Source organism: Columba livia, chromosome 2, assembly GCF_036013475.1.
Source record: "Columba livia isolate bColLiv1 breed racing homer chromosome 2, bColLiv1.pat.W.v2, whole genome shotgun sequence".
In the NCBI taxonomy this organism is placed as follows: Eukaryota; Metazoa; Chordata; class Aves; order Columbiformes; family Columbidae; genus Columba; species Columba livia.
The window spans coordinates 19,161,474-19,188,608 of record NC_088603.1 but is presented as its reverse complement, the minus strand read 5'-3'; the positions used below and the strand labels follow the sequence as shown (position 1 = coordinate 19,188,608).

The window sequence follows — 27,135 nt, the reverse complement described above, 5'->3', positions numbered from 1 at the left end:
GTAAGGGTAGAAATATGTGCATCTAGAGTTCACCCTCACCAAACCCTCAGGTTTTGAACAGTTTGTTCTTTTCAAGAAAAAAAAGAATCAGTAGTATCATTAAAAATAAAAGTTTTGCACTGTTGAGTTTTTCTAATTAGCACTGAAACAAAAGAAACCTTTGATGAAGTTCTGCAACATTTAGAGACAACCATGAGATGCACCAGATAGATAGAACTTCATGTGCTTGACGGCACACTGGACTTTGCTTCTGCACAACCGACCCTCATTCTGTTAGGCTGGTACTTTGCACTTGCTGAGTAACAGGAGGAGAAGCCTCACAGCTCCTCCCTTATTGAACAGCAAGGGTAAGGTGTGCCTCCGGTCTGTGATATACTGAGAGAAGGTGCACCCCCCAAAACAAAACAACAAACAAAAACCCAATAATGACTGATGTTAAGGCAGGTACTACTAGGGTTAATATATTAAAGACAAGTGTATTTTGGGACTCCCAGTCAGCCAGAGCTTTGAGGCAGATCTGCCTACACCTCTTCCTTGTAGCGAGCTCCCCAGGACAACTGAAAAAACAAAATGGCTTTTCAACTGAACAAAGGTTTTATCTACTTAACAACTATAACACTTCTTAAATTTAAATAGAACCGCAACACCTCAGATACATCTAGGCAGAGAAGAGATTGTTACAGATTCTTGTAAAATCCTTTGGGGTGGAATTCTTTGCTTCCAAGAAAGTTCATCTCAATGCCTTCACAAGTTGCAGCCTTCTCCAGCCCATAGGAAGCTTTTCTTGGCATTCCCATCTATCTGTGTATTCCCAACTATCCCGCTGTGCTGTGATCTTTACCCTACCCTGTAGCCTACAAGCATTATGTTCTCTGTCCCAGCAATGCCTAGTGTTCAGCCCATGTGAGGAGTCTTGTCCTCCCCAAAGAACTCTATCTGACCTGTCAACAGATTTTCAAACACCTACAAACTGCAAGCAACCAGGAGCAGAACTTAGAATGGCGAAATTTTCACTAAGTTTTTCTGAATTAGAACAAAGAATGGGTATTAAAAGAAGAAATTCACAAAGAAAGGGGAAAGATTAACTGAAGATGTTTTTCTTTCTCTTTACTGCCTCTACCAGTTTATGTTGACTTGCATTAAGATTCTGAGATCTTGAAATATCTAGAGATCTGGAGATCTTGAAAACAATCAAATGAGCCAGAATGCAAAGCCTTCCCTAGGTTAAAAGAAGACCTCTGTGACAGCATCAGGTTGACATCTGTGGTAACAGTGGCTACAAGAAACTAGCATTGGATTGAGTGACTCTGGCTGTTAAGTCAATGGCATCTTTTAAGTTCTAGCTGTAACCTCCACCTTATGCCAGAGGCAAATAACTTTCTGTGTTCTCAAGTGTGAAGAAGGGACAAGGCTACTACAAGATTCAATATAGTCAGAAAACCAAATCCTCATTATCACTATTATATTACCCCTAAGGCGTACAAAAGCAAAAGCCTCACCCCTTCCAAGGCCCTTAAAATTTTGATCAATGAGGAAAGACAGCAGAATGATACTTGAGCTTAGAATCAATGACAGAGGTTGCAGCTAGCTGGTAACCAATATGAACTTTGGTCAGATAAGAACAGCACAGAAATCCCATTAGCCTCATATTAGAGTCAGGGTGACAACATGTAAGTTTCATTCTTTGCATAATGTGGGTTCACAGACTTCTTTAAAAGCCACTTTGTGAACACCCAGGAGTAATAATTTTTAAGATCTCTCCTTTTTTTACTACTATCTCATGGACATTAAAAGGAATAAGTGAGAATATAACAGCTCAGATTAGTTTACAGAAGTAGTGATCAAATGAACCTTACCATCCTTAGAGGCAATTGAATCCCTGATGAAAGGTATTACAAGTATCCAATAACCTCATTATTTCCTTTCCAAAACCCAGGCAGGAATAGGAGTAAGTTAACAAGATTCTGACATATCAGGGAAGAAACTGAGAATGAAACAGGATAAGACCTCTCTTGCAGAAAAAGAGGCAGGTAGAACTTCAAGACACTCCAAGATTTACAGGTATCAGGCTCACTACATACTGCTTGGGTCTCCCTCTGAAACTATCTGAAATGAATGAGAGGTGAAGGGGTTACATGCCTTTTTTTTTTTTTTCATTTTTAGATTTATGTCCTTCCTCGTGCTTGTCTCCTGCATGCAAAAAAGGTATCGTCATCCTCAGAGAGATCTAGTGATATCTACAGGAAACAAAAACTATCCAGTCACTTCTTAGTTAAGGAGATTCATCCTGCTCGGGCTGCTTATTTTCACTCTCAACTTGAACAGGGATTGTTGTTGGGAGGTGCTAACAAGCACACATAATTTGTTCTGCTCAGCGGAGTCTTCCCCACCCTCCTTCCTCTGTTTCACATTGGAATTCCACCAGACACTGCTCTTGGCTGACTGTCTATAACCCATGTTAAAGGACAGAAATGTTGGGATCTCCTGATCCTGCTAACAGTCTCACAGTTAGCTTCAGTGACTCCATGTCAAGGGGAAAAAATTTGGGCACTTAAGTGCAGGCTGAATAGCTGATGTCAACTGGGAAAATGTGCCAACTTCCTCCTGCAAAGCTTTTCCTACTTCAAAATAAATCTTAGAGCCACCACGGACAAAAAAGTTAGCAAAAAAGCTAACTTGAACAAAACACTCCTGCAGAGACACGACTCAACCAGCTATCTGGAAAGAGTGGGAAGCTTCAATACCCATTCCTCACCTCAGTAAGAATCTATTATTTTGCTGAACTGGAAAAGCAAAAGCGAAACTGAGAGGTGGCATGGATTGCGAGAATTTGCATACTTGATTACTTTAAAATGAGCAAATGTTAGTTGAACATACTAGGGAAAACACTTTCTTGATGTTCAGATTTGAATCAATATTAAATGGACTTTTTCGCAACACGAGGTACTATAGCAATTTTCAAAAGGTTCAGTCACATAGAAGAATACTTAACACTCCTTGAGCAATTATTAATGGCTACCTGACATTTAGAACTACTTGTTTTAAACAAAAAAAAGTACAATACTTTGACACTTTATTTAAGAAAGTTGTCTTTTAACATATGCCTATATATACTTCTCTATTGACTAACAGGGAATTGCAGATTGTTCTTCTTTTCAGCAGAAAGAACATAACAGAGAAACACAACCTGTCTTTCTCAAGTTAAGTTTACAATACTCAGTTACAAACTGTGGTTTTTCCAGGTTACTGTGTTAGTATAATGGTATGACAAATTTCACTGGGGGAGTGGGTGTCAAACAAACGAATCAACCACAACAAAAAAGAAAACCCCAAGCCTCTTACCCTTAAAGTCTACACTTTTAAAAGGTGTACAGATTTTGGCACTGGCTTTGGGTAAAACATAAAAAAAACAACTGTATTTCCATATTCTGCAATAACCACTGCATTTAGCTACAGCAACAAGTATTTTTAACTCAGGTGAGCTTCTACTCAGTCTATTCCTCTGTATTGGACTAGACCAGTGCTATCAAACAATGCAATCAAGTGAGCCCACCCACCTTACACACATGCGATCTTTCATCTGTCTAAGACATACATACATTTACTTTCAAGCAAACTCGATTTTTGACCCTAAAAGGTATAATAAAGCTATATGTAAGTGATTCATCATCAATTTCACTTACTTTAAAAGAAAACTGAACTGCAGATTCTGGAGGGTAAACTATGAAGTGTCTTAAAGTGAAGCCAAAACCCTGAGATGTCCTCCTTAGCTTGACAGTTTTGGGACCAGGCCAAGAGAAAGTTTCTTCTTCCTCGGATGGTGATATAACTTCACTCTGCTCTTTTCCATCTTTATTTTTTGATGCCTAAAATAAAAGAGACACATATAGAATTTATAATTTAGATTTAAAGAAAAAAAGCACCACAAAAAACAAACCAACCCCCCCACACACAAAAAACCACCACCAAACCATTCCTGTGCACTTAAAAATGTAATTTTTCCCTCCCCTAACTAAAATAACTTGATGATCACTAACATTTTAAAAATAAATACGCATTGTAAATTAGCATCCCATACAGCATTACGCTTCTGGTCACATCACATACAGAATTATTCTTAAATTTTAAATTAAGTTAGATATTAAGGAGGTCAATGTACAACAGCAAAAGGCTCATATTAACCACAGGAAATATACACAGTTTGCATGTTTTATTTGCTTCCTACTGTACTTTGATACAAACACAAGGATGCTTTGTGCCTTCTGAGACCCCATTTCTGGGTGCCCATAGTTCACACACATACGTACAAAACCAACTCCTCTTTTCCTTATAATACAGGCATGGTTTTCTCAACTAGCATCTCCTCACTTAAAACAACCACAACAGAAGTGAAGAACATGTGCAATTGGTTTGGCTTCTTCAGCAAGACATGCTTTTCCTCTAGTCATATCTTTGACCTCATCTTTGTTTTTTATGCTCTTAGCTACATTGTCTGATGTTTCAGTATGCAAATCCTAAATATACAAGTAAAAAGATTTAATTTCCTTTTTCAGTCCTACTGCAATCCCTCATCTCATGCAGAAATAGAACATCTTGGTTTTTTTCTTAAGAGTAACTTTATATACCTGGGACTCAAGCATCATATTATTATAAAATACATATCTTCTCAGCTTTCTATGAAATCTGCCATTTCAATTTTCAAAGTGAGTGCCACACCACACATAGATTTTTCAAACCAAAGGCAGAAGACACACAAAGAAAGCACGCAAAACCCCATGACCTTCCTCTAAATATTCCAGTTCAATGATGCGTGAAACAAATCTAGATACCAGAGCCTATGGCCTATTCAAAGGGTATTCAAACAGAAATAATAGTCTTCTTGTCCTTCTGTAGCTCTGCCGCTGTGGTTCAGCAACTGGCTGATACGTGTCAGAATTTACTGCTTGGTTTTACCCCTTTTACTTCAAGCCTTGTAGCTGGGATGTCAAGCTGCACTGCTTAACACCAAGGTGGACCCAGCCAACTCCAGTCAATATCTATAGAGAAGACGAAGGATTTCTACTCTAACCACACTGACAGCAACACGTATTACCATAAGGAAAATGTTGCATCTGTGTAGCAAGATAGTTAACCCACCAAACAACATTCTGAATTCAGATATGTAGAACACAACACATTCCTGCACACATTTGTCCTCAGAAATCCACATCCTGGTATGTGCAACAGGGAGAACAAGGAAATACCAGCCAGTGCTTCAAAGACCAGCTGCCCTACCTCCAACAACCTCTTCTTCATCAAGGAAAAACATACAAATGGAGACAGGTCTTGGTGCCACAACCAAGCCAGGAAATGGAACCACTGCTGGAACCAGAAAATGCAAAGAACCCAGCACAGCCCAACAGTACCCTGCTCCTCTGAAAAGCCTGGAAGGATTATCAGCAGATTTCAGAAAGAACAATAAATACAAAGGACTTGATCTCAGCCTAGTCTGTCCTCATCTATTATCTTCATTCATGTTTTAAATTGTTAGTGTGAAACTAAAAACACTGTGCAATTAGATGACTAACAAATGAAAAATTAGTGAGAACTGTAGAACTGCCAAGATTAATGGCTTTAACCTGAAGTTCAAGCAATGCAAAGATTAAGGTAAAAGTTACATAATCCTTTAGCCCAGGAATGTCAAACTCACTTTCACCGGGGGCCACATCAGCCTCACGGTTGCCTTCAAAGAGCCAAACGTAACTACTCCTACGTTTATACAGTCCTAAAATTACATTCATTCCTTTGAAGGCAACTGTGAGGCTGATGTGACCCCCGGTGAAAGTGAGTTTGACACCCCTGGTTTAGACTAAGGATGAGGTTTGTCACTGAGGTTCTCCCCACCAATCTGTTCAGCTTCTGAACATGACAGCATTTTTTTCAGTTGTGCACAAATAAATGTTCCATCTCAGTCTTTCAATCTCATGACACGAGCAGAAACCAGAGCCAGTAAGAACATTTTGATCTAGTAAACTGGCAAAAGAAATCACTCCTAATAAAAAAAATATCACTGGCCTCTGAAAAATGACAGTGATTTCCTCCATTAAGTGACAGGCAGTAATCCATCTAGTTAACATTCCCTTGCAGCCTTTTGTTTCTCCTCTCAATTTTTTATAGGCAACACTTGATACAGAAGTTTTGAACAATCGTAAACAACTGTGTCACACAAGGTCAAAAAATTTTAATAAGCAAATACCTATCGTTATGGACATGTTACAGCAAGCTTAAATGTAGCACTGAAAAACAGAAGCCTACACTATGCTTGAACAGAAGCCTACACTACACTTGAATCTTTTTTCTGACAAAAACCTCCTTAATTAGCCAAAAGATAATTTTAGTATCTATAACAACTGATCACTGAAGTTCACATATAGTTATACACTGTAACCTCAGCTCAAAATCCAGCCATACAGAACTTCACCAGGTCTGAGAAGTGGAAGCACTTGACTATAGCCAGGAAAAAACCTCTAGTTTCCTTGTAATTTCACATAAACTTATAGCATTAATGGAAGTGGCTGAAGTAGCAGCTGTTCGTAAACAACAGTACTCCCCAGTCAAACCATCATTACTGGAAGGAGCATGCCAGAAGTGAAAGGTTATCTTCATGCCACCCTTGGACCCCTGTGAGGTCTGCCAAAAGGGCAACAGAAAAAGCCAACATTAATAATAAATGTAAAACACGTTCAGTAATGGAAACTTTCAGCCACCACTATGAATAAGAAAAAAATCTGAATTATAAAGAAAAGAGTCAACATCTGTTGAGTCACCCTGTGACATTTCCAAACACAGCACACCCACCAGAATATCGCTTGCCAGAGAAGGCTTTAAAGAGGAACAAGTGAAGTTTTTGAAAACACAAACAAGGATGCAAGACAGCAAGCAAGAAACAGATGATGTTTAGCATAGGCAAGAATATGTTACTGAAGGCAGAGTTCCTCCATGGTTTTCCTTGCAAGCCAAAAGTGATAGCAATCAAGTTATGAATACATAAATATCTCATGTCCTTCAGGTGATTTGTCTTCAGGGTAGATTCATTTGCATTTCAAGAGGATGAAAAGTGAATACTAGATTTTATTTAAAAATCAAATAAAATGAAGATTATTATGCCATATTCCATCCTGAACATCTGTATGTTTGTTCCTCTACAGATTCCATGCTCAGAGTCAGAATGCATACAGTCAAGTTCAAGGCCTGAAGAATCCCAGGCTACTAAAAATGATTCAAGCATCATCTCCCTCAGGATTTCTTCATACAAGGTTTATGCACAAAGTATCTCAAAGCATCGTTTCCTGTTATATGCAATTACAAAGACATATAACAGATGCTTAAGTGGATTGTAAAATGGAAACTGTTTTGAATATTGTATTTAACCCTTTTTTCTGAGCAATTAAAGCATTCATGAAAAATCGGACTACATGAATCACTGGGAGATTAACACACAGTAACAGAATTATGTAAAATCAGTAAGTAACACTGATGTTTGTAAATGATACTATTTACAAATAAAAGTAAATCTCAAATCAGTACTTTCCCCTTATATCAGCCTAAAAAAAAGGTGAACACACCCAGCTTGCATGCTCTGCAACACCCCTCTCATTTTTCAGCTTCTGAACAATTTACAGAGAGAATTACATAGAGGATGCTAAAAATCCTTAAGTGACCCTTAGGTAACTGCAATACCAGCTATCAATAAACAATTGTTATCTTGACTATCTAATCAGATAAATAAGTATACTCTGAGTTCTGAATACTGTTTTCATAGATGAATAATAGAGAACACAAGACATAACTGATATATCGCACTATCAATCCCTAAAAAAATCATTGAAGACCTTTTAAAGTTGGTGCAAGTAGTCCGTTTTCATCTGTATTTCATCTTCGTGTTCAGTACACAAGTTCAAAGTTACTTCTCAAGACACTTGGGACCTGCATCCAGACTTACACTACACTGATTTTTAAACCTTTTTCATGTTTTAACATTTAGAAACGTCAGAATAAATTAAGTGGAAGCCTCATTGTGTGTTACCCGAACCACATTTTCTGGAACCTAAATCTGTATTAAAGAGAGGAAGGAAAAAAACAACCAAACAAAAAAACCAAACCACTACATCACCACAACACACAAAGACAAAACCCCACCAGACCAATGAGGTCAACACCAGCATGAAAACAACGTGCGCTAATCAGGGCCTGCTTCAACCCCATTTAGCACTAATGTTCCAAGAAACAGGACACCTGAAATAGCAATTCTGCTAGAGGGACATATGCTGAAGAGAAAAATGGACTAATGTCACCTTATTTTACTGATTCAACAGCCATCATATTGTTTGTTTTGGTCACTAATGACATAAGCCAGAGGCAAAAAGGATCTTGACTGTGGTTATTAATCCCCAAAATCACCCCAGGACAGGAACAGGATATTCCAAACGCTATAATATATGTGGCGCTCATTTGAAAACAATTGATATTTCTTGTATCAGATAATTTCTTTTCCCTAGTTTTTGTACCCAAATAGCTATCACTTAGCCAAATGCCCTGATAAATCTGCAATTTCAGATTAAAAAAAAAAAAAAAAGAAAGAAATAAAAAAATCAATCTTTGCTAACAGTATTATTTTGTGTGACAAAGTATAAGGTCCTTTAAAAAGGTAACGGTGAAAGAAAAGGTCCTTTCTTGCTAAGGCTACAGAACAGAAGAAAAATAAACTGCCAATATGGGCAAGAAAACACTGTTATCTGCAGAACAACAGCAGGTTTCACTGCAAGTCAGCCTTTCTTTCTCTAACAATCAGATGACTTTCAAATAAAGTTATAACAAGCCACCGACCCATTTAATCTCAACCATACTTCAAATCAACTTCAAATCGCTTTGCTAGAAGCCGACAAAAAGTCAAATGAAGCAATAAAGAATATATCCCTTAACAACTACTTCTACTTTTTTTGGTCCACCTGTCTGATCAGCAACGACAAAGCAAAGAAACATACCATGCCTAGAAGAGAACATCTCCTTGACCCTTGCAATTTCCTCCTGTGGTCACAGGCCTGCATACAAGTTGACATGGGGAGAGCAAAATACAATGTACTGGAGAATGCAAAGTTCCCCGGTCCTCCAACATGACAAAAAACAAACACAAATCCTCCAAAACATACTGCTCTTCCATGCTCTTAAAACATGTAATACTTCCTCTGAAACACCTAAGACAGTCAGAACTTTAAGGCAGCCAGAGAAAAGGTTATACAACCTTTGAGATGTATTATCTCCATCCTCTTTTGGAGTACAGGATGGTATATCCAGCGCTCAGATGAAGCCAGACAATGTTTGATCTTAGTAGCACATCACAAGTAGCATCAGACACACCAGGTGCAAATTGCATCTTTTCCTTTCAGTTCTCCTCAAGCTCACAAATCAAACATTTCAGGTGAGATAGATCACATTTACAAAGACAAATACTATGATCACACACTGAAACACTCTCAAGCCAGATAAGACATTTCTAATGTCTTTAAATCAGACTGGAACGTAAAAATACCATCTTCCACAGAAGTAAGCCATTCCTAGTCAAAGGAAAGTAATTACTAACACAAAGGTGACACCTTAAGCGAATCCATCCTCCAGGTATCCGGGACACAGCTTTGTCCTCAAACCAAACATTTAAATTAGTTCCATGACTTTCAGCCTCAGCAACATGTTCATCTCTTACTGAAAAAATCCCAGCAAAGAGATAAGAAAGAATACTGGAATGCAGAAAACCCAACACCTACATAACAATTTTTGGCCTCCATGTCAAATATCTGCTTGTTCAAACTTCTGATTTTCATACACAACAAAATGTTGTGGTCTTCCCATGAATAGGCAGGAAGGATGTTGTGGAAGACAGAAATTCAGGCAGGCAGTATAACATGGCAGTAAACGTACTGGAAGTGTCTTTTCCACAGAGCTCTCTTAGATCATTCTCTGTCCTACAAGGTGTAGCCATCAGTACCACCAAACCCATGCTGATGGTCAGAAATCAGTCTCCCAGATTGGTGGGATAAACAGAAACCTATAAAAATTCTAGATGTATCACCTTGGATGCTAGTTGACATTATAAGAAACAATTAAAAAGGCACACCTAGAATTTACCAAAAGGAAGGGGAGGGGGGAGAAAAACATCAATTAAATATTTAATTTAAATCTTTTACATATCTATTTAAATCTATTTAAATCTTGTACATATTTAAATATTTTACATATTTAAATGTGTACAAGAGTTGCTAAGAAACTTTAAGCCAAATTCCAAAAGTATCAGGTATTTGCAGCAGTGCATGCATAATACCAGTCACTCAAAGAAGCTATCCCTTTTTTACTAACTCCAAAATTAGCCTATATGGTTTATTAACAAATAATCCCAAACATTTCAGTATTTTGACTGTCAAACTGGAGCATTTATTTTTGCATGCTGCCACAAAGTGCCCTTCACACTAAACAAGCACCAAGGTTAAAAAATATATATATAATTGCTAATCACTCTTTATGTACAGATTTAAGCTCAGGGCAGATATATAACAAACATGAATTAACTACATCTATATACATGCTCTATCAACTCCACTGGACTTTTCCCTCAAAACGCAGAAGATCAAACCGCTGCAGAACCACTCTCACCACAAGAGAAAGACAAGATGTGGAGATAAGTGAAGGATGAGTCCTCACACATACAAGGATCAGTAGATGGCATTCAACACAGACTGATACAACTGGCCCAGTCAGGGCCCCTCTCCGGGGCAAGCGCTAACAGCAGAAGACAGTTTGCTTTTCGAATGGGGAGGCACAGTTCTTCCATGCAGCAGCTCTTAATGAAGGTAGGGGTGAATGAAAGATCAGTCTCCAGAAGAACACTTCTCTAACTCCAAAACTCAGGGAAAGTGTCAGCTCTCAGGGTTGCCAGGGCTCCCGTTCACCTCTGAAGGGGTGGGTATGCCTATGTGAAGTGCAGGACATTTGCTGAGACTCCTCAAAACTAACATTTCTCTTGATTTGCAGCAGAGGGGCTTTCAGTAACTGGAAAAGGTAATAAAGATAAACAAACTGAAGAACTCAACTAGGTCTCCACAACAAGATCCAAATAGATCCAGATAGAAAGTTACTACAATGAATGGTTTCAATATCAAACAACAGGGAAACAGAAATAAATTATTAGCAATTGCCATAAGACTGAAGGTGAGGATGGGCAATGTAATTTCTCATGTTTGCTGCTCAGCTAGGCTGTGCAAGAGATCTCTGCGCATCTCGCCCACACTCAGCTCCCTGATGGATCTTGCTGATGGCCATAACCAGCCAAGAGATTTCGGAGCAAGGGCGGGGCAGTAAATATGTGAATGTCACTCCATGGAGTGACCACAGGCCTTGGTGTTTCCCTCACAGCAGACCTCTTTTTACCATTTCGATGCACTGTCACAGCACTAAGGCCACATGGCCACAGCAACATGTCCTTTGCAGGGCACTAACCAAACTTAATTTAGGTATTTGCTAGGAGATGGTCCTGGCAGCAAACCTACCACTTTCTTTTAGGAGTGTGAGTCCCACCCAGATAGAATACAAGCCCAGAATACGATTTTAATTCAATTACGAAGGCAGCAGCTGCCTGCCTGCAGCAGAGATCAGTGAGGACACCGATGCAGATTACGAAATGCATCGCATAATTGAATAACCCATTCAATAAAATACATAAAACATGCCCTCAAATCAAGCCCAGGTAAGGAGAAAGGCTTAACAGAGTGATATAGGACTACTCCAAAGGTACAAAGTGGGAAATCTGCAACCTTTCCAAAGCCAAGTGTCTGTGCCAGCACAGCAGATGGCTGCAGGCCCAGGGAAGGAGACGAGCATCACTGCCATGCACCAGGCAGGCTGCAGAGCTGGCTTGGTGGTGGAAGGAGGAGGACAGGGAGAAATGTGTTTCTGTGTACTTCTATAACTACTATTATAGCAAACACAATCATTCAAAAGGAGAAATGGTATTTTCAAGATAAAGGATTTCAGTTCTCAAAAAGGTCAAGGCACACGAAGAAAGTAAACAAAAACCTCCACACATGCAGTTTATTGCACAGCTTAAACTTTCCTTAATGTGCTGCTCTGTTCATGAAAGGCTGCTTTGTAAAGCACAGCAGTTAGTGCTCATGTCAGTCTCATCACTACTCCAGAGGACCTGAAAAGCAAAGCTGATGGATATCTACAGCAACCTTTACTTTCCTTCCTCACATTAAAACACTCACACATTTATATTGCATTTTTCCCCCAAACACAAATACAGAAAAGCAAGAAGGGTTAGAGGAAGCCTGTACTTGAAAAGTTCCATCTTGATTTGAAATCAAGTTCCTCCATTACAACACAAATAACTAGCTTTACACTGGCAAACCACTCAAGGATTTGGTGACATGAGAGTCTGAAAAAGGATTCTCTCAAAAATGCCACTTCATGTGTGTGTTCAACTATTGTTCAGTTTCCCTGGCTTTGGATTAAACACAGTGACACCAACTGGCTCTAAACAGAGCCTAGCTGGACATACTTGCTTGACTGAAAGGAGCGTGCAGCTTCTCAGGCCAGGAGAGATCAGAAAGAGTTGTTCTTCAAAGCAGGGAGAATCCTGATCTACTAAATCTGGTTGGACTTGAAACAGCTTCTTTTACACAGAGCAAGCTCTGGTTTTCTTACATAGTAGTTCTGATACCTGGGACTTTTTGCACTATGCTCTTAACTTCACCAAGAACAAGATGAGGTCTAGCATGATCCGGCCTGCGCTCTACAGCTCAAACAGACTTCTCCAGCCTGAGCACCTAATCCCCAAATTATCCAGATGTATACATAAAACGGCTTATCAGATCTCCTTTAAATACCAGCTAATAGCAAGTTTAGCATACTTCAAATCATTACAACAATCCTAATCTACCATATGAATATCTGTATTTTTATATGCATAAATACAAAAAGTATACTATTTTGTGCATGTGTGCATAGATAGACATATATTTGTAGCAGCTTGTCTACATCCAAATATTGCACTACTTTACCAAGATTCTTTTCAAAGCTAATTAAGTGTACTTCAGTTTAGATCATGCCATATACTTCCACAAAGTAACAGCCAATTTCAAGCAACACCACCAAGAAAGAGTAAAAAAGTATAAGGACTTCATAGGACAGAGATGCAAACTATTTACACCATATATTTTTGTTTTTATCTTGCATTTACTATTTACAATAAAGACCACACAGTTCATAGTATTAAATTTAGTCAGAAAAACAACAAAAAGAAATCAAGAGCTTCCTTGTTTTCTTATAGGCTCATTAGCAAGAGCCTCCCCTCTTAACAGCTACATCCTTAAACTGGAAAGAAAGGAAACATCTGCAGGGCTGGTAGCATAACAGCAAAATGTCATGTGATCTTAATTTAGCTAAATTGAAGCTTTTACTTCTCTGCTTGTTCTGTCGCTGCTTGTTAAGAATAGGAAATGCTTTGTCCTCACCTTACAGTCTGATCTGGAAATATCAGAGACAGGAGACAAGAAAGCACGCCTCTGCCCCTCAGCATTGAAGCACTGTTTGAAGTTACCCCATGCTTGACAGAAGAACCTTCTCAGCAGTCTAACCAAAGTGATAAATAGTGGTTTGCACAGAGTCACCATCTGTCAAGCACTGCCTTACATTGCTTCTTCCAGCCTATGGGAACTTTTTGATAGACCCAGGAATAGAAGCCACCCCATGACCCACTCTGCTTCCTACAAATGGGGAGAGAACAATAAGAAACATGGCCAATGTCCCCAGATAAGTACACTGCTGCAAAAATAGGAGCTAGTTTCAATGAAACTGCTCTTTTGCTTTCAAGAATAATGTGGACTTTACCAAGCACACAACAGACCAGATAACTTCTACTACACTTTAACATACCTATTTACACACACAAGATAGCTTTGCAGAAGCCATTAAGAAAAACAAGATCACCACACAGTGTAAAGCCTGACCTGCACAGACCCCATTTCAATAACCAGAGGTACCACAGTTTTAAACTAATGTCAGCTCTGAAACGACCTACTCATTTTCTCCAGTTCATATTGTTCCTTGCCTCTGTAGCCAGAGGCTATGTCTTGGTTCAAAAATATTATCAACTCTGCAAGTGACATAGTTTAAGCTGGCCAAACCATCCAAGAGAGCACCTGCTTTTCCACAGCCTTTGTCCCTGCAGCAAAACTCTGTGCTTGGACTGGGCTACTCCACGATGTAGCTACAATGCTGAGTAGGGGCTTTACTTTGTGGGCTCAGCAGTGGGACACAAATACCTACATTTGATAGAGCAAGTGCACTGTGTATGAGGCTGATCTGATCTTATTGAAGTTACTGAACTGTTCAATGTAAACAGAATATGCTCATTCCTGTTCTACAAACAAGAAAACCATTTGAGGACTAGCCACAGCACTTCATCTGCATAAACGCATCATCGTACCTGCTGATAATTCAAGCTGTTAAGATCATTCAGTTCTGCAATACTGCAGCTATACTTAAGATTTTATTTCATGAACAACAGAAATGTCGCTGACCTGCCCAAAGCCAAAAGGAACACTTTTGAAGATCACGGAATTGACCCTCAACATCCAAATCCAAACTATCACCCTAAAAACAAGGTTATTGCAAGTGAGCCGTTATTCCAGAGTCTCGACTCTGCCAAGGATTTACCTGGACATATGGAGAGAGTTTTAAAAACAACTGACTTAAGAACTATGCATTTCAAGACTTAAGTTCTTAAGAAGTGTAATGGAGAGAACATGGCTTGGACCACTACAAAATGCATCAGGATTCTTTACATACCCACACATATAGCTTCCCTCCTCAAAAAAACCCTCTATACAGCTTGAGCTACTCAGTGTTAAAGCTTTCTAATACAGAGACTATAATAAAATCCTGCAGAAAAACTCACCACTTAAATATAACCCATGTTTCAAGATAATTAATTTGAACATACTATATAATGTGCAAATTAATGCATTGTAAGTTAAATTATTTCAAAAGCCTAAATTTATAATCCATTTTGCATGTATGGAGAAAGAAAAGCAGCTTTTTCAGTTAAGAACCCCATTTACCAAGATAGCATGCACAGGAAGATGCTTTAAAAGGACTGTGAAGTCATTAACCTGAAAAAAACTTAAATCTTTATGCCCAGAGATGAGATATCTCTAAGAGGATAAAGAGGAGAAAGTTGTCTACAGGATCTTCAGTTTAGCTGCAAATCCAGAAGCTTCTGAACACTGACTTATGAAGCAATCATACATGATCTGCATATTTCCTCACAGTTTGCATTGAATATGTCAGCAAGAATGACTGATTCAGATGACTAAGACTGCATTTGTATCTCTGTCTGGAGATTGGGGTGGGGGAAGAGAGGAAATCTATTTTAACACAAATCTATTCACGTATTTAAGAACTACTTGCCTTTGCATGCCTATTACTGTGGCTGGAATTGCTCACTGTTGTTGAGTTACTTCACTGCACTTCTGAACATTACAAGATGTTTCTCCAGAAATGTGAATTCCCACAGTGAGTAAAGCCACCAGCTATTTCCTGCAATGATTTTACACCTTTTACTCAATAAAACTGAAAACATCGCACCCTGCAGTGCTATGAGACAAGATTTTTATCATATTCTCTCCCTCCACAAGGCAGCAGATAAACAGAAATGACAGCACGATAAGATAACATAAATATCACATTTCAAAACTGTTATCAGCTGCAAATATCTCAGAAAGAATGCAGCCACCTTTGTTCTTTCATCCTCCAAGTGACACATTTGAACAACTGAAAAGCTTTTTTAGTGTTATCGGAGATTGGCCGAAGGAAGAGGAATAGCTGCAGTGCAGCAGCTGCTGCAGTACTGCTGCCCTCTGAGGCCTGCCCTGCAACAGCTCATTCCACACACGGCCTCACAGGAAATACAGCCTGCAATAATGGACTCAAAAACAAACAGAAATAAGACATATTGAGTGCTGTAATATCACAACATAGTAACTTACTTTCACGTACATCATTGTAGTCTTTGATGAGAAGGTTCCTCCCAGCCCAACAACTTCAATGGTCAAGCCATTCCCATGCAATGAAATTTAACCAACTGAAAGTTTACAGAACTTTGCAGAAGACCTGTCTCTGGCTGAGAAACCCAAGATTCAAGTAATTAAACAGCTGAAATAACATTATTGTTACTTTTAGAGGTTAGGATGCAGCAATATAATAAAAATAGAAGGGATTTGTTGTTCAGCAAAGAACCCATGAGAACAGCCCACGAAAAGATCTGTTCTCTTCAAACTGACCGAAGCCTGGTTAGAGCACAGTGCTGACCTACGCTCTGCTGGTACGAGGACAACCCGCACTCAACTTCTTGTCTGCTGCTCCCTACCTAATACTTGAAAGCAAGGTATCTGTGATGCAAGGAGAAATAAATAAATAAATACAAAACAAAACACATCATCTACTTTATATTATCTACCAGTAATTCTTCCAACCATCTGGAGAAGTGGTATTTACTGTTTTAGATGTACTTCCCCTAATATATTCCACCTTGGCTGCAAGATAAATAGATGTCCCAAACATCTCAAGAGTTTATCTGGGCGTTGAAGGCTGATAAATGATGTCCTTACAAGGACAGAGGGGTAGCTCCTTCTGCATCATACTGAAGATGATCATAGTTGTTATGTTACTGAGTAAAAATATTACTTAGCACTTCCACACATTTGTTGAAGAAGAACTCTTACTTGGATGAGAGCTAGCATGCTAAGTTATAATTTTCAGGCCACAACTCCATAAATGCCAGACTATCAAAAGCGTATTCTCTCTCCCTGTTTTGTTGTGTTTTGTTTTTGTTTTTGTTTTTTTTAAGTAAAAGCACTAAAAATTCCTTGTCTACCACGGCCAGACTGTATTAATAATAGCATTAATCATATTTTATACTGTTCATGCCTTCTATGTAATTAAAGACACAAATCTGCACATAAATCTGTTTACAGTGGTCTCCCACAGTATACAAACTTTTAACCTGCTACTTTCCATTAATCCTACAGTTACAACCATGCTGAAGTTCTAAATTGCCCATACAACTCCCACACTTGAATCTACGCCATGACGCCATGTCCCATGGGACAACAGTCACAGACAACACAAGAAAAGAAGCAAGACACTTCTGTACTTTACAATAATCTATTTTAATATTAGTAGATAATGAAGCTGTACCATGAACAAAGAGTGAAAGAAGAAAAATTGCAATAAATTGGGTTTATTTTGTACTCTTAGATTACTGTGGGAGCAGAAGGCTTCAGAGTGACTATGTGATCACCACATGATAGCCATCAATCCCACACAAGGTGTGGACTAAAAACTGTAATTCACCACCAACAACAGAGCTACAACGATTTACATCATCTCATGACTTGATTTTAGAGTTTTCTGTTTTAGTACAAAACACTGCATATCCTTTGAAATTCTAATACACACCGCAGTTTGCTGTATCAGAGTGCAGAAGGGTAACTATCTCCAGTCACTGTAACTTTCACACTACCCTGAAGTACTTTTTGTAAAACCTAAATTATCATGGTGGACAGGTGAAAGTATTCCTGTCTCTTTCCTATCTCTTCACTTTCTGTTTTAAAAAAACAAATTTTGGGAAATGTGCTCCAGGTGAGTAAAAAACAAAAGAAATCCTTAGAATGACTCTGTAACCTGACTTAAGACATTATTAGTAACACATACAGACAACTAAGTTTGTATTTTCTTCTTGAATATATATTTCTGATGGATCTTCAGAAGATAAGCTGTTTTCCTATAAGGCACACCTTCAACTCAGCTCTCAGATCACAAGCAGTAATTCATCCCTCGATGTTTTACTGGGGTCAGGATAGATTGTAACTGCCAAAAAAGCTGCGTGACTTCTATTAATTCAAGGATACCATGAGCCAAACCAGAGCTGCGCTTTGAGGTTACACTTGAGAAAGAGCTGTTGGTCTCAGACTTCACAGGTCACCCCTCTGCTTTCTCACCAGCAGCCTCCTTGGACACTGCCAGGTGGAGAATGTGGAAGCAACACAGATCAGCCGGCACCACCCTCCAGGCCTGACAGCGCCCGCTGCTGCCACAGCATTCCAGTGCAGTAGGATGAGGGGAGCTGCACTGCAATGTCCCATAAATGAACTTCCAGCTTCACTTCAAAGAAAAACAGCAGCAGCAGCTCCTTAAAGTGCATAGCCTACAGAGGCGTTACTTCAGTAAAAAAAAAAAAAACACACAAAAAGCCCCCAAACAAGAACAAAACCCAACAAAAACAACAACACCACAACCCCACCAAACACAAACACAACAACTGCATGTTCTACTTGAACAATAAAAATTAGCAAGATCAAACAGTTCAGTGAGATTTCTACCTCAAGCATGCAAGTAATTTGAAGTATACTGGTCTAAGGCTTGTTTTTTCTTTCCAGTTTGGCCATTTTTTGTGGGGTTTTTTGGGTGTTTTTTGTTGGTTTTGGTGGGTTTTTTTTGTTGTTGTTGTGGGTTGTTGTGGTTTGGTGGGGGGGGGGGGTGTCCTTGTTGTTTGGGGGTTTTTGGCTTTTTTTTCCTCCCTCAAAAAACAATTCCTCTTTTCCTTCTCCCTAGGTACATCAAACTAATTTTGAAACTTCATGGGATTGCCCACATCATGAGCCAAGCCTTTTATTACTTCTTGATTGCTGAAGTATAGGAAGCACCCGTCATATTGAATTTGCCTATACAGGTGAATTATTACATATACGTAAGCAAACACTGAAAACTAAGACTCTAAGAAAATGCCTCACATCTCCTCTAATTTTTCAAATTCAACAAAAGAGACTTCTTTGACCTATGACATTAAGAAGATGACTCAAAAACCCCAGACATCGTGAATCAGCTTTTGCATGATTAAAACAACAACAACAACAAAACCCCACACCCACCAAACACAAGCAAAACACCAACACATGGCATGTATTTTACTGATTAAAAACTTTTAGTACAGACATGACATACAGCGGTTATTTGTATTTTAAATGACATATTGTTTCAAAGGACTTCTATGTATGGCTGTAATATTTTTAATTGCCTGCCTTTAGTTACTGTACTTAAACTGCAACTTCCTGAGGGCTTTACCTTCCCCTTACACCATAGAAAAACAAATTTTCTTCAGTGACTGACTGAACAGTATATGAGAAATATAGATAATATCTAGAGTACCTTGAAAGTGGTATTGCAATTGCATAGCACTATTTTCAATACTTTAGTAAGTGAATTCTATTTTAAAACACTTCCATTCAAAATCCAGGCAGGTTTAGGTTCCCCTCCCCCACCCACCTCCTCCAGTTCTGCAGTAAGTCAGTCAACTAGATTTAAATCTGTCTATATTAAGAACTGAATAACATCCTGTGGTAATTTATTTTATCCTGTATGTTAAACAAAATATGTAACAATCTCCCCTCACACTATTTTTTCATATTAATAAACAAGTATTTTGAAATATCCACTATGTTTGAATCCTTTTAAAGCAGAAAAGCAAATCAGCTTTATATTTACTAACAATGCAGTTTATCCTGGCATATCTCCCCCTTCCTGTAGGTGATATTTATCTTTTTGTGCAATTCATGAAGTAAAATCCCTCAAAAGCTGAAGACTCCAAAAGAACATTCGGAAGTACTCAAAGTGTTAAAAAAAAGCAATTATATAGTCAAAGCATACTTTGTATGCTTAATAACTCTAGAAAACTCCTTAGTAAATGGCAGCATTTCTAATACTGCATCCTTGATAAGATCGGGGGTGTGGAGAAGAGATCAAACAGAGCCTTCCCCCCCTCCCCCCTTATACTAAATTATACAATCACTTTAAAATATGTAAGGATAAGCAAACAACAAACCTGATCGCTCCAGGCACAATACAAGTTACATATGAAACTCCATTTGTGGTTGATCACGCAGTCCAGGATCCTGAGCTGGGCCATGCTCTGGCGCAGGCTGCTGCTGCTGCGCTCTGACTCAGCCCACAGACAGGAGCTCTGCAGCAATGACATCCAGGAACAAGGACCTTCCTTCCTCCCCAGCCTCCCTTACCATCCCAACTATGTGTCAACTCGACATGATAAACTGCGTGACATTCTTTAGAATAATACTTCCGAAGCTGCCAAATTATGCATTCTCGAGGAACAAAAAAAAAAAAAAAAAAAAGAACAACATGCTAGGAAATCTCACTAAAGCAAATACAGAAAGGTGCTCTCAAACTGCGCTTGTTTTTCCCTCCCCCCCCTTAATTTCTGCTGCTGCTGAAACCAGTCTGAATATCGGCAATTTAGTGTAATAATTCATATCATATGAATGTTAAACTTGCTTAGGCACAGTTGTGATGATGACTTCCATGTTTTCGTACGATCCAAAAGCTTGGGTTCCTATTTTAAGCATAACACAATCTGAGCAAATGTTCAAAGTCAGGAGAACTTCATAGCTTTCATAAAAATTACATGGGTTCACCTACTTCAGGTTCTTAAATGAGATGCCCCTTTGAACCGACAGAGTACTGCTAGCACTGCACAGAACCGCAGTCTGCCTTTTGTAATGAAGGACAACAGCCCTATCTATAGGGAAATGGAAAACACAACAGAGGGATCCAGAGAAACTGCAGAAATACCGGAAGTTTTCCTTCCTGTATGTATCCCTTTTTTTGCAATCTGCAAACAACCACCCTATTTCAGCACGCACCTCACCTGTGTCTGGGCTGCCTGCCTTGTATTTCTCCCCCATTCAAAGGTGAGATTCAGAAAATACAGGAAATGCGTTTCTACAGAAACATATACATTTTATTTGATGATTACATCAACTATTAGACTAGTCACAGAAAAACTTAGTTTAAACACCACAATTAACTAACAAATGCTTCAGAAACAGAATGTTTTATCTACCAGTTGTGGCTCAAAATAATTTAAAACTAGAACGTGTTATTACTTAGAAACGTACTTGAGATCCCAAGCATCTCTCTACCGACACAAGAAGGAAGCCAAACCTCCTGACCAGAAGCTAAGTAACAAGCAGAGACAGCCCTGCATAACACAGGCCTCGGGGACCCCCCATTCCCAGGGTCAGTTGCTCCTTCAGTAAGAGAAGGACAACACAGGAGATGGGACATGCGTGAGAAGGGCAGCCTTCTGTTTGCATCAGCACTCATGCTCTGCCTCAAGGAAGAACATCTGTGAGACGCAAAGACTTTTCTATCTCAAGAAAGTAGAGAGGAACAGCTATAGGAACAGGTGGCCAATTCACCCTTTGGTTCAGTCACAGCAAAGTATTTCAAACGTGAAAGAAAATCTGTGCTATAAAAACAGCCAGGAAATAAAACAAACTTGCACATGGGGTCAAACAAATGGCGTGGCCAAATAGCAGCTTTAAACTTTGAAATAGTTATAGAAATAAGGTCTCGTTTGTTTTAGCCAGACCAACAAAAAAAAAAAAACCTATTCCTAATTTCTCATGCCAAGGGTCCTGGGAATTAATGTCAGAGTCCAAGACAACCTCTTCCCTTCTCACCAACACAAGCAGCCTGCAAAGTTGTGTACAACAAATCTACTCTGGTTCATTTTAAGGCATACATAGAGATTCTTATTACCCTTACAACACCTAATTACAAAGAAAGGAGAACAGTAGTAACAATGTAACATGCCACAAAACTAATGTGGCCTCACGAAATGCACTTAAAGGGATTAAATACCTCAAGATATTAAAGCAATAAAATCTCCTCATCCAAGTTGAATGGCCTGCACTGAAGCAGGATGTGCTGACAAGGGGCTAGAAGAAATGTCCTGCTTAGCAACTATTACTAGGTGGAACAGATAAACTTCCTCACACAGACATCATAACTATCCAAGCTTGAGAAATCTTGGAGAGGGAGGATGTTTGGGAAGGTCTTACGGAGCAGGGGGTTACTGCAGAGCTGCTGGAGGAGAGCAAGGCAGAGAAGTCTCCAGCAACACTGGAAGGAGCCGGGATGCTGGCAGAGCACGTGGGGCAGCTACACAGGCTGGGAAAGCAGCCTCTGCACTGAGCTGGGCTGTGGAAAAACACTGTCAGCAACTGAATAAGGTGGGGAGAAGAAAGGAAAGGAGATCTGGAAAATTAAGATGGCCATTCTGTACCAAAACCAACATTGAGGTGGTTCTTGAACAGTATTTTAGTACATTTCTGCAGTGATCAGTTTCAATTATCTGCTTTAAGATCCAGTATTTATTCCTTATTAAATACTCAAACTCCAAACAAATTATTCAACATAGTATATACAAGTCTTGTACTGTACAGTATGGTATATTAAAAAAAAAGTCAGTTAAACCTCAGAATCAGATTTGTGCAACACCTCCCATAGAATCAGCAGTCACTATTAACCCGTTACTTTCTGGCATTAATTTTCAAATCTGTTTTAAGGAAACTCTAAAACGATTTTTTTCCCAATGCTTATGTGCCACTGCAACTCATTCAAAAGAGTATAAATACTGCAGATAAAAATATAAATAACCCAGAGTAGCAGGAAAACATTTTCAGAAACAGTCAGTATTGGCCTGACAGCTGCCACCAAAAATCAGTATCGAAATGCTCGCAGGCATAGAATAGGCACAGAACGGGGTGAGGACAAACAGGCACAGAACGAGCTGTGGACCAAAGTTTTTGCAAGCTTGAGTCTTTATTGAAGGAGGAGGTCAGAAACCGCTGCAAGAGCAGCACCTTCAGCAGGAAGTTGCCATTACTGCTTAAAACTGACTCTTTTTCAAAATTTTCCTCCAAAACACTCTGTGTACTTCTAAATTTGACCTGTCACTACTGAAAACTGTTCCTGATAACATGCAGCTAAGCCTGACAATTGCTCACTCATTTACGAAGAGACAACCTTTTTCCTGGTACAAGGTTAAATAAAATTTCACTTGTTTAGCACTCCTCTGTTCTAACCTTCATTTCTTTATGGTTAACATGTTGTTTGGAAGACCTTTTTCATTTATCCTAATAATGGTTAACTATGCTTAAGAGATTCCACTTAGAAGATTCTTGTGCAAGTGCACAAGAATTGATGGAACCTCCTTAAAGTGGGCATAAAACAAACAGAAGCCTCCCCTTTTGCCTTGAACACTCAATTTACTAATGCCTTTCTTAAAAGTTCAATGCAAAACCAAAACCAAAATAATTTATGTTGTAAACACCTTAAACTTTGAGATTTTATCAAGTTTTGCCCAAAATTTAAAAGCAAGGCTTCCACACCGTATTTCCAATTTGAAGTATAAAAAGGCCAACAGAGCATGTAAAGCTGCACTCACTGCATAACTAGAGAACAAAGGTCACACATCAACATTAGCAGGCTCCAAAGATCTCCAAGTCCAATTGCTCTAAGAGTTCCTCATCATACACTGAGCTTTGGTTGAAAAAAGATGACAACATCCAGGTTTTGAAGTCCTACTGCTAGTCAGCTTTCCTTCCCCTAAAATAATGAAAAGACCACTCAGAATTCCAAGAACACAATGAAGCTGAAGCTCAACTATGCAACTTTTTAACTAAAAGAAATATGAGCCTGTCCAAAGCATCACATCCTCTCAAAGACTGCCTCTCACAAAGTCTAAGGTTTTCTCCTGGTGTTAAAAACTGCAGGTCTGAAATCTCAGTATTTTGAGATAACTAAGCTAAAAACAGGTCAGAAACATAACTTCCTCAACTCATTATTTCTCAGAATCTGTCAGTCCTGTACGCAACCTCTGGAATGCTGAAAAGGAACAATAGAGGTGAGATTCTCCTAAAAAATATGCCCCTAAAGTATCTATACTTCTCTCTAGAAACTGCAGTGAGCTTTCTGAAACAGAAAACACTGCTCATGCTCACAGAAAGGGCTTCTATTTCCTGACAACTCCAGATACCTTTTGTACATGACCAAATATGCAAGCCATACACAAAGGTCAATCACATCGCCAGCACATGTTCAAGTGTGTCTCAAAAAGATGCTGCTCAGAAATCAGAGCACCAAGTTCTTTGAAAGGGTAAATCCTTTACTAAAGAAAACCTTCCCCCCCCCCCCATTAAGCTAATTCTAGTCAAGCTATAATTAGAGAATATACCTATGTAAGAGATCACTGTGAATCTTCATATATGCCAATGCATAAAAGTGACTCTCTAACATCCTATTTTAAGAGTAAGGCATGGAAAATGTACTTCAGTAAACAACGACTGGACTGAGAACAGACTTGAACTGAGAAAGCCCCATTACAAGCAAACTTTGTTATTACTTCATCTATCCAGTCAAGAGGCACACTTGGAGCCAGTAACAGGAATTTCAGTGGCACCACGGTCCAATATAAGAACAAAGGCTTTGCTGCACTCTACAATGAGCAAACTATTATCTTCTTCCTTGTACTGACATTTTAATGACTTAAAAATAAAACAAAGCATGCACACACACAAGCAACAAATAGCATCTTCATTGCTTCCTCCCTTCTTCCATATCAGATTAGATGTTTTTCAAATTTGGAAAGCAATTATTTTCCACCAGAAGTTAGAAGGTCCTAGGAAAGACAAGATTTTATTCACCTTTGTTGTCCCAAATACAGAAGAGGTAGAAGCCTTTTACAGTACCTTTCAATCCCCTTTGCTACCATTAACCACAGCTGTACACAGTGATTATTTAAAAATAATTTCAAAAGCAAGTGAAATACATTTCAGAGGTTACCAGCAAGGTGTAGACTGATAACGATGAAGGTGAAGCTCCAGATGAAACCTGGCTCCCTTTGCTAAAATGAATTGAGAAGCGCGCAAGAACAAAAAGAAAAAGCGTGTGTGAGAAAAAAAACAGTATTTCCATTGCTCAGCTCACAAGACTGAGAATGAGAAAAGCTCCTACAAACCGAGTCAAGAGCAGGAAGACACTGAAATATGAATTCTTTCCTATAACTGAAATTGTTACAAAAAGCTATGAACATCAAAAAAGGGAAAAAACAGTAAATACAACAAATATCTCTCTCAATATGAAAAAAAACCCACAATCTGGAGTGTTTCCTTCCACCATATTTCTTCGTAAGATACAAACAGTTGACAGAACTAAAAACACAACAGATATCCTTATGGGGAAAACATGCAGCTTTAGGACAGCTGGCACAGTACCATTTCAGGCTATTTAACACATTCGTGCCAGTCTGTGGCAACTCTCCAAGTAGTCCAAGCACCAAAAAACCAAGGAAGTACACAAGATATATCACTCTTCCACCAGAAACTAAGGGCAAAAGAAAACAATTGAAATTAGCATAACTGCCATTTTTCTTCTGCATGAATGCAATCTGTATTTTTAATCAATGTATAAGCTCATGATATGAACCAAATAATGTATTTTTGTGATTAATTTTGTAAACACCCCACTCCCCACAAATTCACAATACCTAAAATAGTTGTTCAAGTAACGTTTTAAAGATTCATGCAGAGTGAGGTACTCTGCAGTTTGGCTCCCTAACTCTTCAAAAATCCTCTTGCACCCACTCTCAGATGACTTCACTGTCTCCCTCTTTGCTTCCAAGAAGGACATGGGACAGCAATATTGATCTGTGAAGAGTGAGCTTGAGTCATAAGAGACCGAAATCTCCTTTTCTCTTGAGCTACCAGTTCACCAGTTAAGCTGAAGTACTACTCACTTCCCTGGGTATTTGCCTCAGTCATTTTCAGTGGACTAGTTTGGTCTTTCCTTACTCAAACCAGCTTCTGTTTAGGATGTGATACAAAATGCATGTTCTCTTCCCCTTTATCTGACATATTCAGTTACAGATTTCTTCCTTTCTTTCAGAGAGCGTTCAGGTATCCAAATAACAATTTAGTTTTTACTAACTTCAGCTACATAATAATAATAGCAAACTGTCCTTCAACACAAAGTACAGATCTTGAAGTTAAGAAAACCTCACTTAACAGGCTATCAGACTATCTGAGCTCCTCCTGAAGGCAGCTAAAATGAGGAAATAAAATCTTCATGAAAATAAAATTACCAAAGCACGCATGAAGCAACTCAAGTTTCCCAGCTAGGGAGAGAACCACCTGCTTTGCTTCCCATGCCCTCCTCTTTCCTCAGCTGGAAGGCCATCAACTGGTGGAGCAAGAAAAGCACGGTATGGAGCTGTCAGTCAGAAAGGTAAATGCCAACAGAAAGCTCAAGTCTAATCTTAACCACCATTAAGAACTTCTCAACATTTCTTTCACTTAACTAATATCACTGACTGAAGTGAAGAAAACAAACCCCCAAAATGAGTTTTGGCATGCTGGAAAATGTACTACATAGTATGATGAATCTTATTTTTCATGGAACATCTTTATTCTAAACATACAGGTTTATTTTTCCAGCAGTGTACTGGAGTAACAAAACCAGGTTTATGTGAAATGATAACTTACTCTTGCAGATCTATACTATCAGAGTACTATTTTTAACGATGTTATCTTAGTTTACAATGTACTTTTGCATTATTTATCTACAGGCTTACCTTTCCCTGTATCTTTACAGTGTTCTTCGTTGCTCCAAATGTAGCCATGTAGAAACAAAAATAAAGAAGGCAGAAAACAAGAGACATTACACGTCTTCCTTTCCAACAAGAACACGTGGGTCAGAAAGACTCAAACACGAGTGCACCACTTAACACCTTGAAGAACGAGTTCTCAGTGTGAAGATTTCAGAACGAAACCTTATGTCTGGTTTAAAATAGCTCTCTTGAAATTCAAGTAATGATCAGAGTCATGGTGCACATCCTAAAAACCCTAGGGGAAAAAAGCCGTAAGTGAAGGTGACAAGCAGTGGGCAGGTACATTCCTCAGTACCTCACTGGAGGTTTCCCACAGCAGCGAGAGCTCTCACACCAATCCCTGGGGCAGCCGCACTCCAGCCAGCAGCGCCCGGGCACGGTGAGCCAGGCCCCCCTTGGCCACCTCCACACCCCACCAAAAGAGATCTCCAAGTTCTCTTACAGGAACGCCTCCAAATGCCTTTCTCCTCTTCCCACCTGTGGGCTCATAAATTTAAGGCTTGAGTAGAACTCACTCATTT

The 27,135-nt window shown here is 39.1% G+C and overlaps 1 protein-coding gene across 6 annotated transcripts in view; it reads right to left on the bottom strand.

The window, feature by feature from the left end:
* Positions 1-27,135, bottom strand: part of ARHGAP21 (Rho GTPase activating protein 21) — a 115,423-nt gene that overhangs the window by 63,776 nt on the left and 24,512 nt on the right. For all 6 annotated transcript variants that reach the window (XM_065050759.1, XM_065050761.1, XM_065050757.1 and 3 more), the window contains one exon: positions 3,684-3,866. In XM_065050759.1, coding sequence (XP_064906831.1) covers positions 3,684-3,866 — 183 coding nt within the window. Of the gene's footprint in view, positions 1-3,683; positions 3,867-27,135 lie in introns of those variants that run through there.